At 43.9% G+C, this 24,680-nt stretch overlaps 1 protein-coding gene across 4 annotated transcripts; it reads right to left on the bottom strand.

The window, feature by feature from the left end:
* Positions 1-3,368: 3,368 nt before the first annotated feature.
* LOC139531644 (actin-binding protein WASF3-like) lies at positions 3,369-24,168 on the bottom strand. 4 transcript variants are annotated; one of them, XM_071328292.1, is made up of 10 exons: positions 23,921-24,168; positions 14,270-14,425; positions 11,480-11,614; positions 10,402-10,555; positions 10,112-10,229; positions 9,858-10,039; positions 9,264-9,506; positions 6,653-6,951; positions 6,023-6,170; positions 3,369-5,862 (listed from the first exon to the last, which is right to left on the bottom strand). In XM_071328292.1, coding segments are annotated over exons 2-10 (1,413 nt in total). In that variant the 5' UTR covers positions 14,403-14,425; positions 23,921-24,168; the 3' UTR covers positions 3,369-5,861. The 4 variants fall into 4 exon arrangements, with proteins under 4 accessions (XP_071184393.1, XP_071184391.1, XP_071184390.1 ...); XM_071328290.1 differs by having other exon boundaries at positions 3,369-6,170; positions 23,915-24,168; XM_071328289.1 differs by having other exon boundaries at positions 3,369-6,170; positions 23,921-24,167.
* Between the last annotated feature and the right edge of the window lie 512 nt (positions 24,169-24,680).

Below are 24,680 nucleotides of genomic sequence, written 5' to 3'. Positions count from 1 at the left end.
GGAACATTTTAAAGTCCCGTCTCTTGGCATCGGAGTGAAAATGTTGCAGTTAAGCAACTTTCCTGCAATTCTAGTTCTACACATTTTGTAATGGTGCTGAGAGACTTTTTGTTGTTTAAAGCTTTAAAGCTAACACCCTGCAATTCTAAACATTTTACCATGAGGCAGAGAGAAAACGTTGCTGTTTTATACCGGTGCATTTATATTCATGGATGCCAAGGAAAGCCAGGCTTCCTGAAAAAAAATACTTTTTTTCTCATCATTTTCCTTCAATTCGCAAGAGGCTGAATGAATCTCACCAGAGGCTGAATGAATCTCACTCTGTCTCTGTAAGTGTAGCCCATCTATCTGATGCTGTCTGGTTAAAAAGAGTATGACATTGTTGCCGTCCGTAGCTTTGAATGCAAGGTAATCCAGTGAGCATTTGGCCTGCCTTGATAAAAAAAGTGTAAAATAATAGCCAATCAGCGTTGAACTAAACTGAGTGAGCTCAACCTTGAGTGGTCCTGGCGCACAAAAAAAAAGTGTAAATGGAAGCCAGTTTGGGTTTGGCTTCACACCAATCACATCAAAAGCAAAACGTAATTGACAGAAAAAACTTGAACTGTTGCATCTTGTTATCCTCCGGTGGCTAGCTAGCTTTTGTCCCTTTCCTAAATTAGAGATGGATGGAGATAGGGATTTGGACTTGTGGATTTAATTCATTCTCCAAACTGCCAATGATTATCATGACGATTCTGATTCAACCATAAATTCATACATTGTGCCTCTGGCCTGTGAGGATGGAAGTTCAATATGTAGCTAGATGTAGAAGGCTAATGTTAACTAGCTGGTTCATCGTTGCCCATGAACAGAAGTTAGGCTAGTGAGCAAGCATTTTAGTCAGGTAGCCTAGGACAACAAAAACTAAAAGCATGTACTGTATGACAGAGTCATAGATCGTTTCTCAACATGAAAGAGAGGATGGCAATGGTGTTTCTATACAAGTAGGGTGAGTCAACATGTTTTTCTACTTGCATGAATGCTTGCACACATATACACACACAGAAATCAGAACCATGGACAGCCACATATTTAGCTTACGTTGATTGGTGTAACGATCGTCTTCAGGAGAAAGAGAGGAGGACCAAAGCGCAGCGTGGTAAGTGTTCATGATGATGTTTTTAATTAAACTCAGAACACTAAACAAAACAATAACCGATGTGAACAAACGAAACAGTACCGTGTGGCGACAAACACTGACACGGAAGACAAACACCCACAAACCAAAAGACAAAACAGGCTACCTAAATATGGTTCCCAATCAGGGACAACGATAAACACCTGCCTCTGATTGAGAACCATATCAGGCCAAACACAGAAACAGACTAACTAGACATACAACATAGAATGCCCACTCAGATCACACCCTGACCAAACAAAACATATAAACATACAAAGCAAACTATGGTCAGGGCGTGACAATTGGACTAAATTGTTTTTGGTGTCTTTTAATTGTCATTGTATTAGACTAAGCAGAGGTGATTTGATGGTGTTGAAATGGTGCTGGAATAGTGAAGGCAGCTCCTGTTATCTTTGTGACTTGCGGTAACTCTCCGTGGTTCTAAATCAATAGTTGTTTAGTAGTCCGAAAATGTCAGAAACATTAACTTGATTGACCATGCTGTTGGTCATTTAACTGTTTGTTACATGCAATATGCTTTGTGGACTTCACCAGACAGAGGTTACTCTCCGGTTTTGTGATGAAACAGAGGTGTGGTTGAATTTATTCTGCCACTGTGTCTTCTTATTGTCTCGGCCTTTAGGCCTATATATCACAGTGTCAAGGCATATGAACTAACAGGTTACAGAGCAAACAATGCAATTATCACAACACATAGGTTGGAATGTGGCTTTTCTCTCTGGCTTCCCCAGTGATTTTACCCACGCACCACTACTGGTTTGGGGGAATACAATTAACTATTGAGTTGGAAAATGTACTGTGGATACAAATATCCCTGTGAGCTTCCCAAGCCCATGTTGCTTAGGGTTAACAACATAAATTGTATATCAATAATATTATACTGAACAAAAATGTAAACACAACATGTAAAGTGTTGGTCCCCTGTTAAATGAACTGAAATAAAATATCCCAGAAATGTTTCATGCTCACAAAAAGCTTATTTTTCACAAGTTTTGTGCAATAATTTGTTTACATTTCTGTTAGTGAGCATTTCTCATTTGCCAAGATAATCCATCCACCTAACAGGTGTGGCATATCAAGAAGCTGATTAAACAGCATGATCATTACACAGGTGCACCTTGTACTGGGGACATTAAAAGGCCACTCTGAAATGTGCAGTTATGTCACATAACCCAATGCCACAGAAGTTTTGAAGGAGCGTGCAATTGGCATACTGACTGCAGGAATGTTCGCCAGAGCTGTTGCCAGAGAATTTAATCCGGGTTCTTCACTTGTAGGAGTATTTCTGACTGTAATAAAGCCCTTTTGTGGGGAAAAACTCATTCTGATTGGCTGGGCCTGGCTCCCCAGTAATGAATTTGGAGTGAATTTCCATTAATAAAAAAATTAATAACAGAACAGTCTCAACAGCCAATTATTGCAGGATATCCAAGGACATGCAGTCATGTGAAATCCAAAGATCAGGGCCTAATGAATTAATTTCAATTGACTGATTTCCTTCTATGAACTGTTATTCAGTAAAATCTTTTAAATTATTGCATTTTACATTTACATTTTTGTTCAGTATACATGTATTGTATCACACCCTCTAAACGTATTCCACGGATCCCTTGGCCAAATTAGTGGAATCTGTTGGGAATATTCATGAAAAAAAATACTGCTCCCCACTTTGAGAACCCCTGCACTAACTGAGATATTGTAAGGCATTGTGTGAACAAGGTGTACATTTTTCCAAGGTGTTAGTTGTAACTTTGTATTGCTTTGGTTAGTTTACTGAATTGAGAGATCTTGTTAATTTTATATTAAAATAATATGCTGTGTATTAAAAACAAAACCCCTGTGTTGGTTTGGTTTGTTTATCCTCCCTCTGCATCCGTTGGCTCAGTGCCTCCCGCCGCTCCTCTGTTCCCATGGTGACTCCCTTCTTAGCTGGGTCAGTGCTATCCGGAATCTTTGGGATGTCGCTACCCTAACCTCTAACCCCTACAGTAACAATAATTATTAAATAACCCTAACCCTATTCTTAACCCTTACCTTAACCATTTTAAATTTCAACTTCAATAGGGTAGGGACGTCCCAAAGATCCTGGCTAGCAATACTGTTACCATGGAAACTGCTGTCTCAGTGTCCGCACCGTGTTGTCTCCATGACAACAGTGCAACAGGAAAGAGACGCAGACACAACATTGTGAATATCAATTTTTATTCCTCATATTTATATTTATTCTCAGGGTCACAGAGTTCAACGTTTACAGTGTTCACACTAAAAATAACTATGACAACCCTAAACCCAATCCAATCTATTCTTCATCTTCCATATCTCTGCTAGACATCACTAAGCGATTAGACTCAGCTGTTATCCATTAAGCCTCCTTTCATCCTTCCCTATCTCCAATCAGATGCTCTCGCCACACAAACACACTCACTCACTCACTCAGGCTACGTTCCAATATCCATACTAGAGTACCACTTAGAAGGAAACGATGCTGGCTGTGCATCCTAAGTGTAGCACATGGGGTAGTGTTCTAGTGTGGATGATGGAATACAGCCTCCATCTCAGGCCACTCCCTCACACACCTGTCGCCTTCAGAAGGAACACAGTAGGAAAACGCTTTCAAAACGTCTTCTCCCATTTGTTCCAACAAAACCCTGACCAGAGCAGTCCACACGGTTCCTTCTGAACGCTACCCTGACCAGAGCAGTCCACACACGGTTCCTTCTGAACGCTACCCTGACCAGAGCAGTCCACACGGTTCCTTCTGAACGCTACCCTGACCAGAGCAGTCCACACGGTTCCTTCTGAACGCTACCCTGATCAGAGCAGTCCACACGGTTCCTTCTGAACGCTACCCTGACCAGAGCAGTCCACACACGGTTCCTTCTGAACGCTACCCTGACCAGAGCAGTCCACACGGTTCCTTCTGAACGCTACCCTGATCAGAGCAGTCCACACGGTTCCTTCTGAACGCTACCCTGACCAGAGCAGTCCACACACGGTTCCTTCTGAACGCTACCCTGACCAGAGCAGTCCACACGGTTCCTTCTGAACGCTACCCTGACCAGAGCAGTCCACACGGTTCCTTCTGAACGCTACCCTGACCAGAGCAGTCCACACGGTTCCTTCTGAACGCTACCCTGATCAGAGCAGTCCACACGGTTCCTTCTGAACGCTACCCTGATCAGAGCAGTCCACACGGTTCCTTCTGAACGCTACCCTGACCAGAGCAGTCCACACGGTTCCTTCTGAACGCTACCCTGACCAGAGCAGTCCACACGGTTCCTTCTGAACGCTACCCTGACCAGAGCAGTCCACACGGTTCCTTCTGAACGCTACCCTGACCAGAGCAGTCCACACGGTTCCTTCTGAACGTTACCCTGACCAGAGCAGTCCACGCGGTTCCTTCTGAACGCTACCCTGACCAGAGCAGTCCACACGGTTCCTTCTGAACGCTACCCTGACCAGAGCAGTCCACACGGTTCCTTCTGAACGCTACCCTGACCAGAGCAGTCCACACGGTTCCTTCTGAACGCTACCCTGACCAGAGCAGTCCACACGGTTCCTTCTGAACGTTACCCTGACCAGAGCAGTCCACGCGGTTCCTTCTGAACGCTACCCTGACCAGAGCAGGTCACACTTTCTTCTGACTTCTCTTCATCTTCCTGTTGCTATAATCTACACATAAAAATTGGTCTCAGTCCTAGATTAAGTGTTCCAGTAAAAACATTAGAAAAAAGACGTAGACTGTCTTCCCAAGGGGAGGTTCTCTAAGTAAGGCCCTTATTAAGACTGTAACTATACATGAGATGAGTGCCACTCCTGGGGTGCCACAAACAGGGCTTTACTAGTGTTATTATGGATAACATATTATACAGAGACACACTGTGGTCTCCTGGGGTGTATTCAAGATGCCCTGAGCATTGCTTGAGAGTTTTAAAATGTTAACAGTAATAGTATTGAATTGAATGTTTAGTTGCAATTAGTGTCAGTATAGCAGCTGAACCTGATAGTATGTATCTTGAGTACACTGCTAGAGTCCCAGTTCTGAACCCTTCAGCCACTGATGCAGGAGTCTGATTTACCAGCAGTGCTACATGTGACCAGGGGTCACCCAGCTTATATCATGTACAGATACACCTGTATGTGGGTGTTTTTGTTTATGTTTTGTTGGTATATGTACACTGAGTGTACAAAACAAAACATGCACTAAATTCTGCTTACTATGCATGCACTGCAGTTTGAGGAAATTATAGACAACTGTTCTCTTTATAATGACAGTATATACACTGAATGTACAAAACATGCTCTTTCTGTGACATAGACTGACCAGGTGAATCCAGGTGAAAGCTATAATCCCTTATTGATGTCACCTGTTAAATCCCCTTCAATCGGTGTAGGTATAGGGGAGGAGACAGGTTAAAGAAGGATTTTTAAGCCTTGAGACAATTGAAACATGGATTGTGCATGTGTGCCAATCAGAGGGTGAATGGGCAAGACAAAAAATGTAAGTGCCTTTGAACGGGTATGGTAGTAGGTGCCAGGCGCACCGGTTTGTGTCAAGAACTGCAACACTGCTGGGTTTTTCACACTCAACAGTTTAATCGTGTGTATCAAGAATGGTCCACCACCCAAAGGACATCCAACACCTTGTAGAGTCCATGCTCCTACGAATTGAGGCTGTTCTGAGGGCAAAAGGAGGAGGGGGGGTGCAACTTGATATTAGGAATGTGTTATTCATGTTTAGTACACTCAGTGAACCATCTAGTGGTTTAGTTTTTGTGTGGATGTGAACATGTATGTGCTTTTCAGCTTTTGAGTGAGTGATGTGTGTGTTAGTCGGACCAGTCGTTCTCTTCCAGCTCTGAGTCATCTTCGGAGTCGGAGTACTCGACAGCGATGCGTCTGGAGAGGATGGTGGCCACGTCATTCCCTACAGGCTCTCTCTTAGCCTGCTGTTCCTGCTGCTCCTGACCCTTCTTCAACTGGATACCTACAGCCAGGGAGAGAGACAGTTAGATACACTTCAACTAGATACCTACAGCCAGGGAGAGAGACAGTTAGACACACTTCAACTAGATACCTACAGCCAGGGAGAGAGACAGTTAGACACACTTCAACTAGATACCTACAGCCAGGGAGAGAGAGACGTGTTAGTCAGTCAGCCAGCCAGCCAGTCAGTCAAACAGAAAAGTTAGGTTCGGTTTGCATGGCCCGTGGCCCAAGCTTGGCGCAACTTGCTCATTTTAGATCATTCCATTGGTCCTAAAGAGACATCTCCACCCCCCCGGGGCACCAGATAATGCAAAACTAACTCCACACACACACACACACACACACACACACACACACACACACACACACACACACACACACACACACACACACACACACACACACACACACACACACACACACACACAGAATAGGTCTGCCACAGAGACAGGTGGGTTAGATACAGATAGGCAGTCTTACCCATGCGTATGGCAGCCAGCAGATCACTACGAGCATCATTAACAGGCTGGGCATTGTGCGGCACGGAGGACATCCTGGGAGTGGTAGAGTAGGAGGAGCCTGGAGGAGGGGGCGGAGGCATTGGGGGAGTTGGAGCCACCAGCGACCCAGCAATTGGCGGTGGGGGCAGGGCATAGACACCAGCTGATCCCATTAGACCTGGAAGAGGAAGTGGCCCTCCGGGGGGCGTGGCAAAGGCAGATTGTGCAGATGGCATGAGAGGAGCAGGAGGAGGGGAGCCGTTTCCATATCCCTCCATACTGAGAGAGAGAGGGACAGATGGAAGGTGAACATGAGACATTATATTAATCATTATAATCATTTCAGAAATAAAAAGTATGATATGTTAATCGGCCTCTCCACAAAAACATCTCACATATAACCATGATAATCCTACCATACCAACATCTCACATATAACCATGATAATCCTACCATACAAACATCTCACATATAACCATGATAATCCTACCATACCAACATCTCACATATAACCATGATAATCCTACCATACCAACATCTCACATATAACCATGATAATCCTACCATACCAACATCTCACATATAACCATGATAATCCTACCATACAAACATCTCACATATAACCATGATAATCCTACCATACCAACATCTCACATATAACCATGATAATCCTACCATACCAACATCTCACATATAACCATGATAATCCTACCATACCAATATCTCACATATAACCATGATAATCCTACCATACCAATATCTCACATATAACCATGATAATCCTACCATACCAATATCTCACATATAACCATGATAATCCTACCATACCAACATCTCACATATAACCATGATAATCCTACCATACCAACATCTCACATATAACCATAATAATCCTACCATACCAACATCTCACATATAACCATGATAATCCTACCATACCAACATCTCACATATAACCATGATAATCCTACCATACCAACATCTCACATATAACCATAATAATCCTACCATACTAACATCTCACATATAACCATGATAATCCTACCATACCAACATCTCACATATAACCATGATAATCCTACCATACCAACATCTCACATATAACAATGATAATCCTACCATACCAATATCTCACATATAACCATAATAATCCTACCATACCAATATCTCACATATAACCATAATAATCCTACCATACCAACATCTCACATATAACCATGATAATCCTACCATACCAACATCTCACATATAACCATGATAATCCTACCATACCAACATCTCACATATAACCATAATAATCCTACCATACCAACATCTCACATATAACCATGATAATCCTACCATACCAATATCTCACATATAACCATGATAATCCTACCATACCAACATCTCACATATAACCATAATAATCCTACCATACCAACATCTCACATATAACCATGATAATCCTACCATACCAACATCTCACAAATAACCATGATAATCCTACCATACCAACATCTCACATATAACCATGATAATCCTACCATACCAACATCTCACATATAACCATGATAATCCTACCATACCAATATCTCACATATAACCATGATAATCCTACCATACCAACATCTCACATATAACCATGATAATCCTACCATACCAACATCTCACATATAACCATAATAATCCTACCATACCAACATCTCACATATAACCATGATAATCCTACCATACCAACATCTCACATATAACCATGATAATCCTACCATACCAACATCTCACATATAACCATGATAATCCTACCATACCAACATCTCACATATAACCATGATAATCCTACCATACCAACATCTCACATATAACCATGATAATCCTACCATACCAACATCTCACATATAACCAAGATAATCCTACCATACCAATATCTCACATATAACCATGATAATCCTACCATACCAATATCTCACATATAACCATGATAATCCTACCATACCAACATCTCACATATAACCATGATAATCCTACCATACCAACATCTCACATATAACCATAATAATCCTACCATACCAATATCTCACATATAACCATAATAATCCTACCATACCAACATCTCACATATAACCATGATAATCCTACCATACCAACATCTCACATATAACCATGATAATCCTACCATACCAATATCTCACATATAACCATGATAATCCTACCATACCAACATCCTCTGACAAGTTCAATAAGAAAGAACAACAGGATGGAATTATTCCCAGAGTTAGACAGGTCACAGACGAGTCATGTCAAGACCAAAGCAGAGGACCGTGTTTGGGTGTGTACCAGTGCAGTACTTGGCTTGTATGGGATGACAGTACATTACAGAGCCAACTGCTCAACTCCAGAGAGAATGAAGCTTGTTGTTCATCATCAGATCTAACCCAAACCAATAGCACATTAAACACAACAAACCCTGGCGCCGGGGCTGAGCCCCTACAAAAGGCCGTACGTGGGTTTGTTTGGTGTCCCTGTGCACATGTCAATGAATGTTCATGTTTATTTGAGTGCATTTATGCATCAATCTGTCTGCCAGTGTGTTTATTCATGTGCACTCTGACCTGTAGTCCACAGGTCGTAGGGATATGGATCCATTCATGTTCTCAATGGGAGGGAGAGGGGGCGGAGCATTGTGGGGGCGACCCAGGTTGTATCCCCTGTAGGCATGGTCCAGAGTGGCGTTTCCCTGAGCAGCCAGCTGAGCAGCCAGGAGACTGGGAGGCGGGCCGGAGTACGTGTGGGCGTGACCAGCATGATTGGTTGAGTGAGGGTAGTGGCGTTGGTGGTGGTCAGGCCCAAGACCCCTAAGAGAGAGAAAGGGAGGGAGGTGGAGACAACATTTTACAGAATGGCCAGCAGGGGGAGTAAGAGGACTGTCACGTCTCCTTGAACAGCTGACAGAGACTAAATTATCATTGTACTGGGGGAAACTCCTTATTTCCACTGGGGGAAACCCCCTATTTCCACTGGGGGAAACACATTACTTCCATGCGAGTAATAATCATCTATACAGAAATGTATTATACAGAAAAGTAATTATTCCATACTTTTTTACATTTGATATGTTATCTTATAAATGAATCTTTGTTTTATGTCAACTTTTCATTGACCTCATCATACAATATGTATGTAACTGTGTGTGTATTTGGACTGGCCTCATCTCAGGGGACAGTGATCCCTCGCAGGTGGCCCCCCGGTGGAGCGAGTGTGTGTGGTGGTGGTCAGGCCTCAGCTCCTTATCCAGGGCCAACATATTCCACTCCTGACGACGGTTCCGAGCCTTACGCACTTTCTTCACCTCCCTCTGCAACGTCCCGTCCACACAACGCTTCTGCTCCTGGGAGGAGACACGTATTAGTGAGGAGGAGGAGGACAAGAAAGAGAAGAAGGGAGAGATTATTTTGCTTACTTTGTTCTTCCTCTTCTCCTTCCTCTTGTCCTCTGTGTCCCGCAGCATCTTCTCTCTCCACAGGTCGAAGAAGTAGGAGGGGTCAGTGTAGAACTTCAGCCCCTCCTTGTGGTCATCCCTACAGGGTCAAAGGGCAAACGCGGGTCAGGGTTTGTGGGAAATGAAGTCCACAACATTCCACTATGAGACTACAAAACAAGATCAGGTGAGGTATTTGACTCTGGGTTAAGACTGCCCCGGGTAGTAGAGAAGTTAGACAGATCATAGAAAGGGAGGGGGAGAGAACACACCTATATTTGGAGAGGATGTTGAGAGGTGGAGGTTTGTTACTCAGGTTGTACATCTCCTTGACAGGGATGGGAACGCTCCTCGTGGATACCACCTGCTGGTCCTGGGCGGTACTGCTCTTAAACGCCTTCTTCATGTTGATGTCCTGCAGAGAGACTGAGGACAGAGAAAGAGAGGACAAACAAAGTGCGAGAGAGAGAGAGAGAGAGAGAGAGAGCGTGAGAGAGAGCGAGAGAGAGCGAGGACACAGAAAGAGAAGGAGAGGGTTGGGGGGAGGGTGATAGACAGGGTGTGAGAGAGAGGGTTAGGGAGAGGGGGATAGACAGGGTGTGAGAGAGAGGGTTAGGGAGAGGGGGATAGACAGGGTGTGAGAGAGAGGGTTAGGGAGAGGGGGATAGACAGGGTGTGAGAGAGAGGGTTAGGGAGAGGGGGATAGACAGGGTGTGAGAGAGAGGGTTAGGGAGAGGGGATAGACAGGGTGTGAGAGAGAGGGTTAGGGAGAGGGGGATAGACAGGGTGTGAGAGAGAGGGTTAGGGAGAGGGGGGTAGACAGGGTGTGAGAGAGAGGGTTAGGGAGAGGGGGATAGACAGGGTGTGAGAGAGAGGGTTAGGGAGAGGGGGATAGACAGGGTGTGAGAGAGAGGGTTAGGGAGAGGGGGATACAGGGTGTGAGAGAAAGGGTTAGGGAGAGGGGGATAGACAGGGTGTGAGAGAGAGGGTTAGGGAGAGGGGATAGACAGGGTGTGAGAGAGAGGGTTAGGGAGAGGGGGATAGACAGGGTGTGAGAGAGAGGGTTAGGGAGAGGGGGATAGACAGGGTGTGAGAGAGAGGGTTAGGGAGAGGGGGATAGACAGGGTGTGAGAGAGAGGGTTAGGGAGAGGGGGATAGACAGGGTGTGAGAGAGAGGGTTAGGGAGAGGGGGATAGACAGGGTGTGAGAGAGAGGGTTAGGGAGAGGGGGATAGACAGGGTGTGAGAGAAGTATTTATATATCCTCAGTTTCATCACTTTTACACCATCGCTATGTCAACGAGTAACGATGTCACTTCCTATTTCCTGTGACCTCTAACCCCTGTCTCACCTTCCTCCACGGTGGAGTCCAGCTGGGTGACCTTGACGGCCAGGCGGTCGATGCGGTCCTGCAGGGAATTGGCTCTCAGGTAGAACGTGTTGGCCTCGTTGAACAGCTCCCCAAAGATGTCCTCCGCATGTTTACCTGCAGTACAAGGGTAGACAGATGGATCATGTGGTTAGCATGACATCCTGGTGCACTACATTATGCATACTATGCATGCACTGCACATTGAGGAAATTATAGACAACTGTTCTCTTTATAATGACAGTATATACACTGAGTGACAGACTGACAAGGTGAATCCAGGTGAAAGCTATGATCCCAATGTAGAAAATATAAAAATAAAGAAAAACCCTGGAATGAGTAGGTGTGTCCAGATGTTTGACTGGTACAGTGTGCCACAAAATAACTTAAGAAGGCACACCTGCTGCATTCCAGGTGACAAACCTCATGAAGCTGGTTGAGAGAATGCTAAGAGTGTGCAAAGCTGTCATCAAGGCAAAGGGTGCGTCCGACAGGTAGGGGAAACCAACTGAGATGGACTTGAAGATTGGTACTATCAATTCTCTTTCTGCCATTCTTCTGGTAACAAATTTAACTGACAAATAGACCAGGGCATCACTGTCATGGAAGGTCCTAGAGGAAAAATCAATAGCAATCAATCTTTGCTAGAGCAAGTCTGTTTAGGTCAGCGTCAATACGTTTTAACAATGCTGAACTTTTGTGTGTCATACGCAAACGCACGCATGAATGCATGAAGGCACACACACGCCGCGTGCGTGCACACACACAATATAGACTATTTCTGTCACCATACTGACAGGATGACCTCTGGAGAAACATCTAGACTATTTCTGTCACCATACTGACAGGATGACCTCTGGAGAAACATCTAGACTATTTCTGTCACCATACTGACAGGATGACCTCTGGAGAAACATCTAGACTATTTCTGTCACCATACTGACAGGATGACCTCTGGAGAAACATCTAGACTATTTCTGTCACCATACTGACAGGATGACCTCTATCTAGAGGAAGGAAGGAAGAGAGATCTAGCATGCTGAGTTCCATCAACTCTGACCTCCCTTCATGGTTCTGACATTCAGTCTACCTCCACATACACACACACACACGGATACACACACAGATGCACACACGGATACACACACGGATACACACACACACGGATACACACACACACGGAAACACACACACACACGGATATACACACACACACACACGGATATACACACACACACACACACACACACACACACACACACACACACACACACACACACACACACACACACACACACACACACACACACACACACACACACACACACCCACACGCACACGGATACACACCCACACACCTCCTGTCCCTAGCTCAGGCCTTCCAGGCCTTTGTACCTAGTCATTTATATTTATCCCACACAGCAGCTGCTGAAAGGCCCACTCCCACCACAAGAACTCTCACAATGACAGAGAGAACGAGAGAGAGAGACAGAGAGAGAGAGAGAGAGAGAGAGAGAGAGAGAAAGAAAGAGAGAGAGAGAGAAAGAGAGAGAGAGAAAGAAAGAGCGAGACAGAAAGAGAGAGGGGGACAGAGAGAAAGAGAGAGAGGGACAGAGAGAGCGAGACAGAAAGAGAGCGAGACAGAAAGAGAGAGAGAGAGAGAGAGAGAGAGAGAGAGAGAGAGAGAGAGAGAGAGAGAGAGAGAGAGAGAGAGAGAGAGAGAGAGAGAGAGAGAGAGAGAGCGAGACAGAAAGAGAGAGACAGAGAGAGAGAGAGCGAGACAGAAAGAGAGAGACAGAAAGAGAGAGACAGAGAGAGAGAGGGACAGAGAGAGCGAGACAGAAAGAGAGAGAGAGACAGAGAGAGAGAGAGGGACAGAGAGAGCGAGACAGAAAGAGAGAGAGAGACAGAGAGAGAGGGACAGAGAGAGCGAGACAGAAAGAGAGAGAGAGACAGAAAGAGAGAGAGGGACAGAGTTGGGGGAGGGAAGAAAACAGAGTATGAGGAAGACGTTGAAAGCAAGAAAGGGAGGGTCGAGAGAAAGCGAGAGGGGGAGCAGTGGTGGTTGGATACTGGGTATAAGGGAGGAAAGAATATGTCAATATATTCCACAGGACATGATATGGGTTGTGTCATGGGAGCAGCCAGGGTATTCAGGCTCCTCCCCCTTACGTCATAGTCACTCTGTTTAATATACCGCAGTACACCCAAACACACACACATATTCTGAACGTATTCTCGCTGAAATATCTAAACAGGATTACATCCTCCTGTGGGTCTATGATGACAGAGTCTTGACCTAGCGACCTATAGGTCTGATCCTAACAAATCAATCACTGCTCCAGGATTAAACACTACATCATCTTCTTATCAACGTCAAACAGGACTGTGCAGTGTGCACTGCAGCAAGATAACTAGGAGATAGTGATGAGAGAGTATTTTAATGCAAGTGTGTAATAGTACAATATTGTAGTGAACGGCGGGGCAGGGAAGCGAACCTGGGTCGCCGGGGTGAAAGGCAAACACCCTACCCATTGCGCCAATAGGGTTAACTCACTTGGGAATTGTAACATGTCTCATATAGGGAGAAGCAAAACAACATGAGGAGCATAAGCATGTTATTCATACGTGTGGAAGAGAGCAATGATAATGACATATGTTACTGTTGACACACTGGTATAAAGCGTATGAAGTTGTTTGTAGTGTGTGGTTAGTGCTCTGAGAGAGAGAGTGTGTGTGTGTGTGCGTGTGTGTGTTCTGTGTGTGTGTTACTCAGGCTGCTGAGCTGGCGGATGATGGAGGAGAGGGTGTTGTTCATCACACACTCCAGTTCACTGCCTACGCCCTCTGGCAACGCCCCCCGGCACAGGTGACGCGGGTCGATGTTCCTCTTCACCAGAGGCATGGTGACGCCTCACACTGTCACACCTAGAGAGAAGCACAGGACACACAATACATATGATATATGACACACTGTACTTACATAAAGGACGTACTTACAGACAATTTTTGTTTTAAGTTATAACTATTGCAAGTATAGGTATGGTAAGTAGTATAAACACAAACACACACACACACAGCTAGTCACTTGGCCAGACGTATTACCACACACTAACAAACACACAATCCTATTCTTCGAAACAGGGTTAAAGAGACTGGGCATACAACTGTGACCCGTCCAGACTGTAGTAGTAAACAGTAGCAGGCCAACGGCAGACAGATGAAGGTATTAGGAAAATAAGCTACAGTCCAGCTAATGCTTTCCAGCCTTACCACTGCCCCAGATGTAGGGTCAACAGCCCAAACACAAACATACACACACACACACTCACTCTCCCGTGGCGTGCACGCGGAGACCCATTCCCTTGATAGTTCAGACCAACACACACACTCTCCCGTGGCGTGCACGCTGAGACCCATTCCCTTGATAGTTCAGACCAACACACACACTCTCCCGTGGCGTGCACGCTGAGACCCATTCCCTTGATAGTTCAGACCAACACACACACTCTCCCGTGGCGTGCACGCTGAGACCCATTCCCTTGATAGTTCAGACCAACACACTCACTCTCCCGTGGCGAGCACGCTGAGACCCATTCCCTTGATAGTTCAGACCAACACACACACTCTCCAATGCAATTGGACACATTCACTAGATACTAAGGATTAAGTTGCCCTTTCCTTGACACTAATCTAAGGTGAGGTTAACATCTTCCCTAGAATGGTTAAAATCAGGATCTGAGGAGGCTAAACTGATCCTAGATCTGAGTCTAAGGGCAGCTTCTACAGCAGATGAAAAAGGGATCTCAGAAAGCATCGGAGCGGCCATCTTATCTGGGCCTCTTCCTGCTTCCTGTTTTTGCGGCCTCCGCCCGGCATCAGCTTCCTGTTCCTCACAGTGTAACATCTCTACTCCCTGTCCTCCCAGAGGAGCAGCAGAAGAACAATACAGCTACAGCTTGAGGAACTGCTGGGGGCCACACACCCAACAGCAAAGCTGACCCCTTAGTCATGCTCTTCATTTCAGATCTAGTATGCTAGGCTATGTGTGTCATTGATGAATAGAGGGTTTTGTGAAGGGAAAGGGGATATCTATCTAGTCAGTTGCACAACTGAATGCATTTCACCGAAATGTGTCGTGCGCATTTAACCCAATCCCTCTGAATCAGAGAGGTGCGGTTGGCTGCCTTAATCCATGTCCAGGTCATCGGTGCCTGGGAGCAATTGTTGTTTGTGGTTAACTGCCTTGCTCAAGTGCAGAACGGCATATTTTTCCAACTTGCTGGCTCAGGGATTTGAACCAGCGACCTTTCGGTTACTGGCCCAACAATCTTAACTGCGAGGCTAGCCCCTTTGATGGTGTTGACAGAGAAACTAGTCATTTCTGACCACCAAGTAGCAACCTCCCCACAAGGCTACGGCAGAGTCCTCAGCTGGCCTTGGTCCAATACCCCCTGCCAAGCCCTGCTTACAGCCATAAACCAATAAGGGACAACAAAGGAGAAATTACTCCATCCTTGTCTGCTGCCACAAAACTCACTGAAAACAGCTAATTAGGCCTGCTGTTAAAGAGATAGCGCCATGGTTTGCGTATGGAACCAGGCCTACATTATTATAGAAAAACGCTAGTCTGTGAAATGTGTTGGTCTGCTCTGCTTGGAAGTTCTGAGTATAGTTAACATACGCCATGAGTTTGATTGGTTCTTGTCTGGTGTGACAATGGGGAGATAATTAAGAGGTTGGGGTGGGGAGGCAAATGAAAGGAAGGGGCAGAGAGGAAGGGAACATGTGTGTGTGTGTGTGAGGGGGTAAATCATGTGTGTATATGGTATGTGTGTGAGGAGGTAAATAATGTGTGTGTAAATCATGTGTGTATATGGTGTGTGTGTGTGAGGAAGAGTAGTGTGTGTGTGTGTGTGTGTGTGTGTGTGTGTGTGTGTGTGTGTGTGTGTGTGTGTGTGTGTGTGTGTGTGTGTGTGTGTGTGTGTGTGTGTGTGTGTGTGTGTGGAGAGTGAGTTAGTGAGGGAGGGGGTGTGCAGGGGCCTCAGGGAAGCCACTCTGAAAGGTTCCTAGGACAATAGAGCTCCGTTCACACGGCAACAGCAGAGTGCTCCCATGCATGCCTCCCCCTCCGCTCCCCTCCTCCTCCCCAGACCTCCTTTAACACACCCTGAAAAGAGGGCACTCCACTCAGAAAGGAAGAGAGGGTAGAAAGAGAGAGACACATGGAAAAATAGAGAGAGAGAGAGAGTTTAGATTACGATTTCTTATAGTTAGTCACATTCAGGTTTGCAAATGTAGTTGCAGTGTACAGTGAAATTCTTAAGCTCCGAGCTCCAACAGTGCAGGTGTGAATGAAACAATAATACAATTAGTATTATATACACCAGTGATGGCCGGTGCCGTTTAAGATGAGGGAGGATGATACATTTCTTCATGAACATGGCCTTATTTCTATTACAGCATATTGGATGACTTTCATTCACCCAGTTCAATGTAACATCGATCGGTTTAGGCTACTACATGATACTCTAATTTCCCTATACCCATCATGAGTTTGCTACAACCTAGCCTATTAATGAAAGTTTACAACGTAGGTGGACAGGTCAAGTAAATGTTTTGTAATCAAGGTGACAGTGACACATTGAATACCGCCTTATACACTCTTGCCTGCATCTAGCTGATCTAGGGTGTAGTCATTAGTCCAACGGCTGCAAACAACAGTTTCTATTGGACAAATTCAGGTATGTTTATCCCTATTTCGTTCCGTTTGCTTCCGTTTAAGAAACGTTTTTCAACAGAATCGGCAGAATGAATACACCCCCTGATCACACGCAAAACACTTTCATAGCTGCCACATTCAAACAGCATGATCACTTTGCTCGTAATTCCTTCTCGCATCTATGCGCTCTCCTCCTCGCTCACCTTTTCCCTTTGCTTGTGGAATCCAGTGCATAACACATCAGCTGTCTGTGTGTAAGCCAAACCTTCAGATCATAACCGCTAACCGTTACAGACAGACTACACCATTGTTACCATATTATCTAATGTTTAAGTCAACATAGTTAATAGAACTAACGCATTAGCAACCGGTTCTACAATGTAAAAGGCCATTTCCACATCCATTGTTACATTAGTACATAACTCTTAATCAGACTTAATAATTATTAATGATATTTCAACACCATGCATACATGGAACAACGATTTTGTCTTATTCAACGTTCTGACTCCAAAGCGTTGAGCGCAGGCCATGTAGCCTATTCCTATGCGCACTGAGGAATGCGCTCGCTCCTATTACACACATAGGACAGAGACATAGGACACAGACACACGAAACTCCGACATAACCCGGAAAATATGAACAAAGGAAACCATAAATTGAATTAAATAAACAGTTAAATAAACAGAACTTACCCTTCATGAGTCTTGAGAACATTCATGTGCACTATAAACATCGCGCCCACTCAGAGCAGGGTAACAAATGGTTGGCTAAATGAAAATGTATCGTTGGACTATCAAACGTGAAACAGAAATGTCTACGTGTTGCAATAAACGGTAAGGGGATGGAATGATGAAACGCTAGCAATTATTGTAGTATTAGATGGAATCTAGATTTACCACATAGGGCCTATGCATTTAAACGTGTGACAGCAACGGAAAACATTTCAACAAGAGAAAAAAGTTATCCACTGGCGGGAGTTTGGTCTTCGAACACAGTAATAATTAATTGTAAGTACAAATTCTAAATGCAAGCTTCATAAGTAAATTATTCATTTAAATGAATGGTTACATATCCAAATACCAGTATGCCTATGCTAGTAATTGTTGCCTAATTGCTGGTGAGCTTGCTAAGTAAATAGTTAATATTATTGATCACCCCCCAAAATATTTATTTATTATGGCAATCCTCTCTCCCTACAATTTGAGTTTTCGCTGCACCCGATCCTATAACTGTACAGCAAATCAGCAATCTGTTGGCTAGCTCACCCGACCTGAGTTCATTGACAGTTTGCTGGTCCAATCAGAGTTAAAAAGTGTGCGTTTCCCTAGCCAATCTGTTGCAGGTTTTTACTTTTGCAAGGGTGATGCTGCTGCGGCTACTGTCTCTGGCTACGTGTAGAGTAGGCCTAATCCACTAGAACTTGTGCCACAAAATGAGTGACAAAACATGTTAGATCATTTGAAGTCATCAGTCTCAAGACAAAGTTGAGTCCCGAGTCTTGAGGCTCCAAGTCAAGTCTCAAGTTATTTTATTTTCTATCAAGTTGAGTCTCAAATCAAATTTGTACACAACTCTGATAAAGCATATAAATAGCGTGTCTGGATTTGATTAGAGCTTTGATCGAAAATTCAAGACACATGCTTCCTGAGCCATACATTAAATACATTTTATGAGCCCAACATTAAAGACATTTTATGAGCACAAGCCCAAAAAAGCCCAAATGATTGTGCCGTTATCCAATATATAGGCTACTGCACATTACGCAGGACAGAAAAACATAAAAGCCCATAGATGTAACTAGCTATATGCTCTCTTGGGTAAATAATTTAAATTAGCTCTAGTAGGCTAATCATTTTGAGTGTGAACTGTATTTCTTTACTGTATTGTATTAAACTGTATTAAATTACGCACATCATTCAAACCATGATAAAGCAGAAAAGAACATGTGATTCTGGTGCAGCACATGCAGTCTACAAAGTTACAAGCATAGGCTAGAGAATTTGATTTTAATTTTGAAATATAATAGGGCCTATTTGTATAATTAGTAGGCTGACGCATTTCCCTTAATGTTATTTGCCTACCTCCTCTTTCTCTCTCCATTGTTGCTTCATTCCTTCCTCACTTTCAACAGGTAATTAAATGAGTTCCGTTGTCCTCATCTCCATCATTCTAATGACATGCTGAATAATATAGGACTAGAATTACATGCAGATGGCTTTCACTTCTCTTTAGGAAGATTGAATGGTTATGGGACTGAATAAATAACCTCTAACCTCCCAGGTTCGCTCTTCTTTCAAACTACCCCTGAGTTCTATTGGCTGCTGTATTTAACGTTCAGAAAACAAGAGCTTGCGTCCCTCTTCGAATCGTCTATTGGTATAAAAAATGCACAATTAAAAAAAAAATTATGTCCAGCAAGCTATTCTAGGCTAGCTTTTCCAGCATAGGACTCCAAGAGCTAAGGGGCATTTTTTTAAAGGAGAGAGGCCAGCGGACCACAGGTGCATGCATATTGCGCAAGAAACTAGTTAGAAGCTTACTATGCATAACCCATAATGTATTAGTTACATAAAAGGCTAATTCTGCATTGAATTCATCACCTGAATGAGGTAGGCTAGGACATCTATACAGTGCATTCGAAAAGTATTCAGACCCCTTGACTTTTTCCACATTTTGTTATGTAATAGCCTTATTCTAAAGCAATTGGCATCCACAATTGTTTATTCCATATTTAATAGAAATCAGACTTTGCTTTAGATTTTTTTATTCAACGTAATATTGTAAATAATAAAACAAATGAAACTGGCATGGACAAAAATGATGGGACTCTTAACCTAATATTTTGTTGCACAACCTTCAGAGGCAATCACTGCAATCAAACGTTTTCTGTAGCTCTCAATGAGACTTCTGCACCTGTTAACAGGTAGTTTGGCCCACTCTTCCTGAGCAAACTACTTCAACTGTCTCAGGTTTGATGGGTGCCTTCTCCAGACTGCAAGATTCAGCTCTTTCCATAAATGTTAGATAGGATTCAGATCAGGCCTCATAGAAGACACTTCAGAATAGTCCTATGTTTTGTTCTTATCCATTCTTGGGTGCTTTGAGCTGTGTGTTTGGGGTCATTATCCTGTTGGAGGACCCATGACCTGCGATTGAGACAGAGCTTTCTGACACTGGGCAGTACGTTTTGTTCCAGAATGCCTTGATAGTCTTGAGATTTCATTGTGCCCTGCACAGATTCAAGGCACCCTGGGTCAGGCGCAGCAAAGCAGCCCCAAAACAGAACCGAGCCTCCTCCATGTTTCACTGTAGGTATGGTGTTCTTCTCTTTGAAAGCTTCATTTTTTCATCTGTGAACATAGAGCTGATGTGACTTGCCAAAAAGCTCGTTTTGACTCACCTGTCCAAAGGACATTCTCCCAGAAGGATTGTGGCTTGTCAATATGAATTTTAGCTAATTCCAGTCTGTCTTTTTTTTCTTTCAAAAGTGGAGTCTTCTTCCATGGAGCCCACTGTCGCTCAAAAAGTGACGGATGGTGCGATTAGAAACTGGCGTACCTTCAGCTTGGAGTTCAGCTTGTATCTCTTTGGCAGTTATCCTTGGTTCTTTTTCTGCCATTCACACTATCCTTCTGTTCAATCTGGGGTTGATGTTCCTCTTGCGGCCGCGCCCAGGGAGGTTGGCTACAGTTCCATGGACCTTAAACTTCTTAATAATATTTGCAACTGTTGTCACAGGAACATCAATCTGCTTGGAGATGGTCTTGTAGCCTTTACCTTTACCATGCTTGTCTATTATTTTCTTTCTGATCTCCTCAGACAAATCTCTGCTTTGCTTTCTCTGGTCCATGTTCAGTGTGGTGCACACAATGATACCAAACAGCACAGTGACTACTTTTCTCCATCTAAATAGGCTGAATGACTGATTACAAGATTGGAGACGTGTGTGATACTAATTAGTTTGAAATATCACTATAATCCAATTATTTATTATCTTTTCTAAGGAGTACCAACAAATGTGTCCAGGCCATTTTAGAATATCTTTGTAGAATAAGCAATTATTGATCTCTATTCACAGCTTCTTTCTATGACATACCAAAGACATGCAAGTATACATGATAAAATAGCTTTTAATTGCATCCCTTTTCAGGAGGAATGAAGCACTATTTTAATGAGCTGTAAGGGTACCAACAAATATGAGCACGTCTGTATATCAATCTTGAACAGGATTATCTTTTTGGATGCAATTTGAATGGAATTGATGAGAGAGAGAGGAAGACTGCTTGTGAATGCTCTGATTTAAAGCAACGATAGGCTGTTTCAAAACTCTGCAGCTGCAATAATTTAAAAAACAAGGTGGCCCCCGAAAGCCCGATGGAGATGTGTAAATTAGACGCCCATTCAGTCCTTATATTCCTGTAGCATAGACTATACTGCAGCAAATGTAGGCCTAGATGTCACAAGAAAAAAAGTTACCATGATGAGATGATAGGTCTACATGCATTGTGAACTGCACTCCATACTGAGATGGTCTGTCTGTCCCAACCATGAGCGTTGATGACTGATCATGCAGAGAACAGAGTGAAGGCCGCAGAGAATACATATTTGGACTTGCATATCATTTAACAGTTCCATGTCACGTCACTATTTACATGAATCATTTATTATAATTGACCGTTTCCACACAGTTTTATATCCCGGGAAAAGTGAGTGGTTTTGGGCGGTAAATCTCGATAACCGGACGTCCTCCAGACATTGTCATAATTACTGTGTAAGTCTATGTAAGGGGGTGAGAACTATGAGCCTCCTAGGTTTTGTATTTTAGTCAATATACCCAGAGGAAGATGGAAGCTAGCTATCCTCCGGCTACACCGTGGCGCGGTTGAGGCTACTGTAGACCTTCTTTGCAAAATAGTGTGTTTTAATCAATTATTTGGTGACATGTGAATATATTTAGTATAGTTTTATCTAAAAATAGCTTTTTTAATGTTACACTATTTTCATGAAATTCACTGAGGATGGTCCTCCCCTTCCTCCTCTGAGGAGCCTCCACTGATATATATGAGTAAGAACATTTGAGAGAGGTGGGGAGAGAGAGCAAAAGATGTAAAACACTAGCGAGTTGGGGAGAGAGAGAGAGATGGGGAGAGAGAGAGAGAGATGGGAGAGAGAGAGATGGGGAGAGAGAGATGGGGAGAGGGAGAGAGAGATGGGGAGAGGGAGAGAGAGATGGGGAGAGAGAGAGAGAGAGATGGGGAGAGAGAGCAAAATATGTAAAACACTAGCGATTTGGGGAGAGAGAGAGAGATGGGGAGAGAGAGAGAGAGATGGGGAGAGGGAGAGAGAGAGATGGGGAGAGGGAGAGCGAGAGATGGGGAGAGATGGGGAGAGAGAGAGAGAGATGGGGAGAGAGAGAGAGATGGGGAGAGAGAGAGATGGAGAGAGAGAGAGAGAGATGGGGAGAGAGAGAGAGAGAAACTGCACGTAGTCAAAGAAAGAGTAATGCCCTAACACAAACACACAGGAATTGCTCCGCCAGGCATATAGGCTACACTGACAAACTGATAACTTTAATGACAGAGTTAAAGTCCTTTTCTCTGTCATGCACACAAAACCACTATAGCCTCTCAGACGATTAGCAGCACATTCTCCATCTCAAGAGCTCAGAGAGCCTTTGTACTTCACTAGAGGCATCCTGACTGCTGCCACCAGGATGTAGTTCATGTGTCTCCCTAAAGACCCTCTACGCCCACACACAGCTTTTACTATGGATGCCGAAATTCCTGAGCAGGGCAACATTATCAATTTATGAGTCAAGTACAGCCTTTTGGCGCAATAGCTCGTGGTGGGGTCATCAATATTGCAAGATCAATTACGCCAGGTTACACATTGCCCTACAAATTACACTAAAACTCCAACTCTGACATTGCTAGATCATGCATGATCTCTACAACATGCCTATTCGCCCTGAGACAGTTATATTAATAAATATACAGGCTATATTAATTATAGCCTGTGACCCTTATAATAATTGACATGTCACTGCCCTACATTCACAGAATAATGTAGCCCATTGCACATATTAATATAACAATTGTAGTTAATCCATTTTGCGTTGAGTAGAGTGGGTGAGCAACAAAACCAGCCGCCTGTGCGCGTGCTGCAGGCAGTGCACAAACACAACACAGCCTATTCTACACACGCAGACACAACACTGATGGCAAGCGCGATCAATCAAAGTTCCTCAGTATCTCTTCCCGTTACTGATGGGTTGGTTGACCTACATCTGTTTAACGATTCTATTTCCCAGGCTGCATCGATAGCAACAATATTATAACCCAACTTAGTTCTAACACTTTCTACATCAAATGCATTTTTGTTCGTTCCAGTAAACAATAATCAACCGGTTCCAAGCAAGGCAGTGGCCAAATGGAGTGTGCAAAAATAGGCTATAATTTTATTTAAAGAATCGGGCCTTGGACACAGAACTCGTAAAGCCCTTGTGTTTCATCATTATAATCTATTGAGTGTCCACTAGTGGTGGCCGGCCGCTATGTCCAGTCAGTGGTTCGACCATTTGGATTAACGCAATTCCACACATATATATAAAAAACAAACATTCAATTAGGGGCAAATATAAACAGTGGCAAGAAATATTCCGACTCTTATGAGTTATAAAAGCATAGTAAATACCCTCACCAGCAGTCAGAAATGTAATAGATTAATCTGGCAGCATGTCCCGTTAGATACTCCTCTTGTTCGCGCTGCCATCTGTGTCCCTGGCAGTCTGGCCACTCTAAACAATCCACTGCGGGGGGCGGGATACACCGTTCGCCTCCGCCAATCAGCATTCAGCAACAAGGATTTAATAAGTAGTGAGTGTTCCCATTGTCAAATCGCAGCCCTTGAAAGGCATGAGTGACATCGAGGTTCCCTGTCGGGCATGGATAGGGCGGGGTCTCAGGGTGTGTAGGGGAGGCTACAGCGGGTTTAACATTTTATGCAATCCAGTCCCCATGCCGTGTTAACGTTAAAGGCTTAAAATAAACACATTTTGGGGGATGGAGGATTTGGCCTACAGTTTAAAAGGGTCTTATAACTGGGGCATCTTTTGAGAATGTTTTTTGGGAGCAATTGACACGTGGCAGTGGTGGGTTTAATGATAGAGCTGGACTGATTCCATTCTAGCAGCTTTAGTAACTGACTGGGATGACTGCTTGCTTTAGGGATGCACAAGCTTTGAACTGGGCAATGGGGGCAGACTATATTTTGGGAGAGGGCAAACTCATCTTCTGTGTAAGTGTGTGAGAGAGAAAAAGACCAGAAGAGATATAGAGAGGGAGAGACAGAGGGCAGAGAACGAGAAATGACAGATCTTAGAGATAAAAAAAGGACGAACTGGGATTGTTCCATTATTGAAGACACTCTTCTATTCCTGGAAGAGAACATAACCTGGAAA

This window comes from Salvelinus alpinus, chromosome 10, assembly GCF_045679555.1.
Source record: "Salvelinus alpinus chromosome 10, SLU_Salpinus.1, whole genome shotgun sequence".
NCBI lineage: Eukaryota > Metazoa > Chordata > Actinopteri > Salmoniformes > Salmonidae > Salvelinus > Salvelinus alpinus.
The sequence above is the reverse complement of the archived record's forward strand: the minus strand, read 5'-3'. Positions and strand labels throughout refer to the sequence as shown.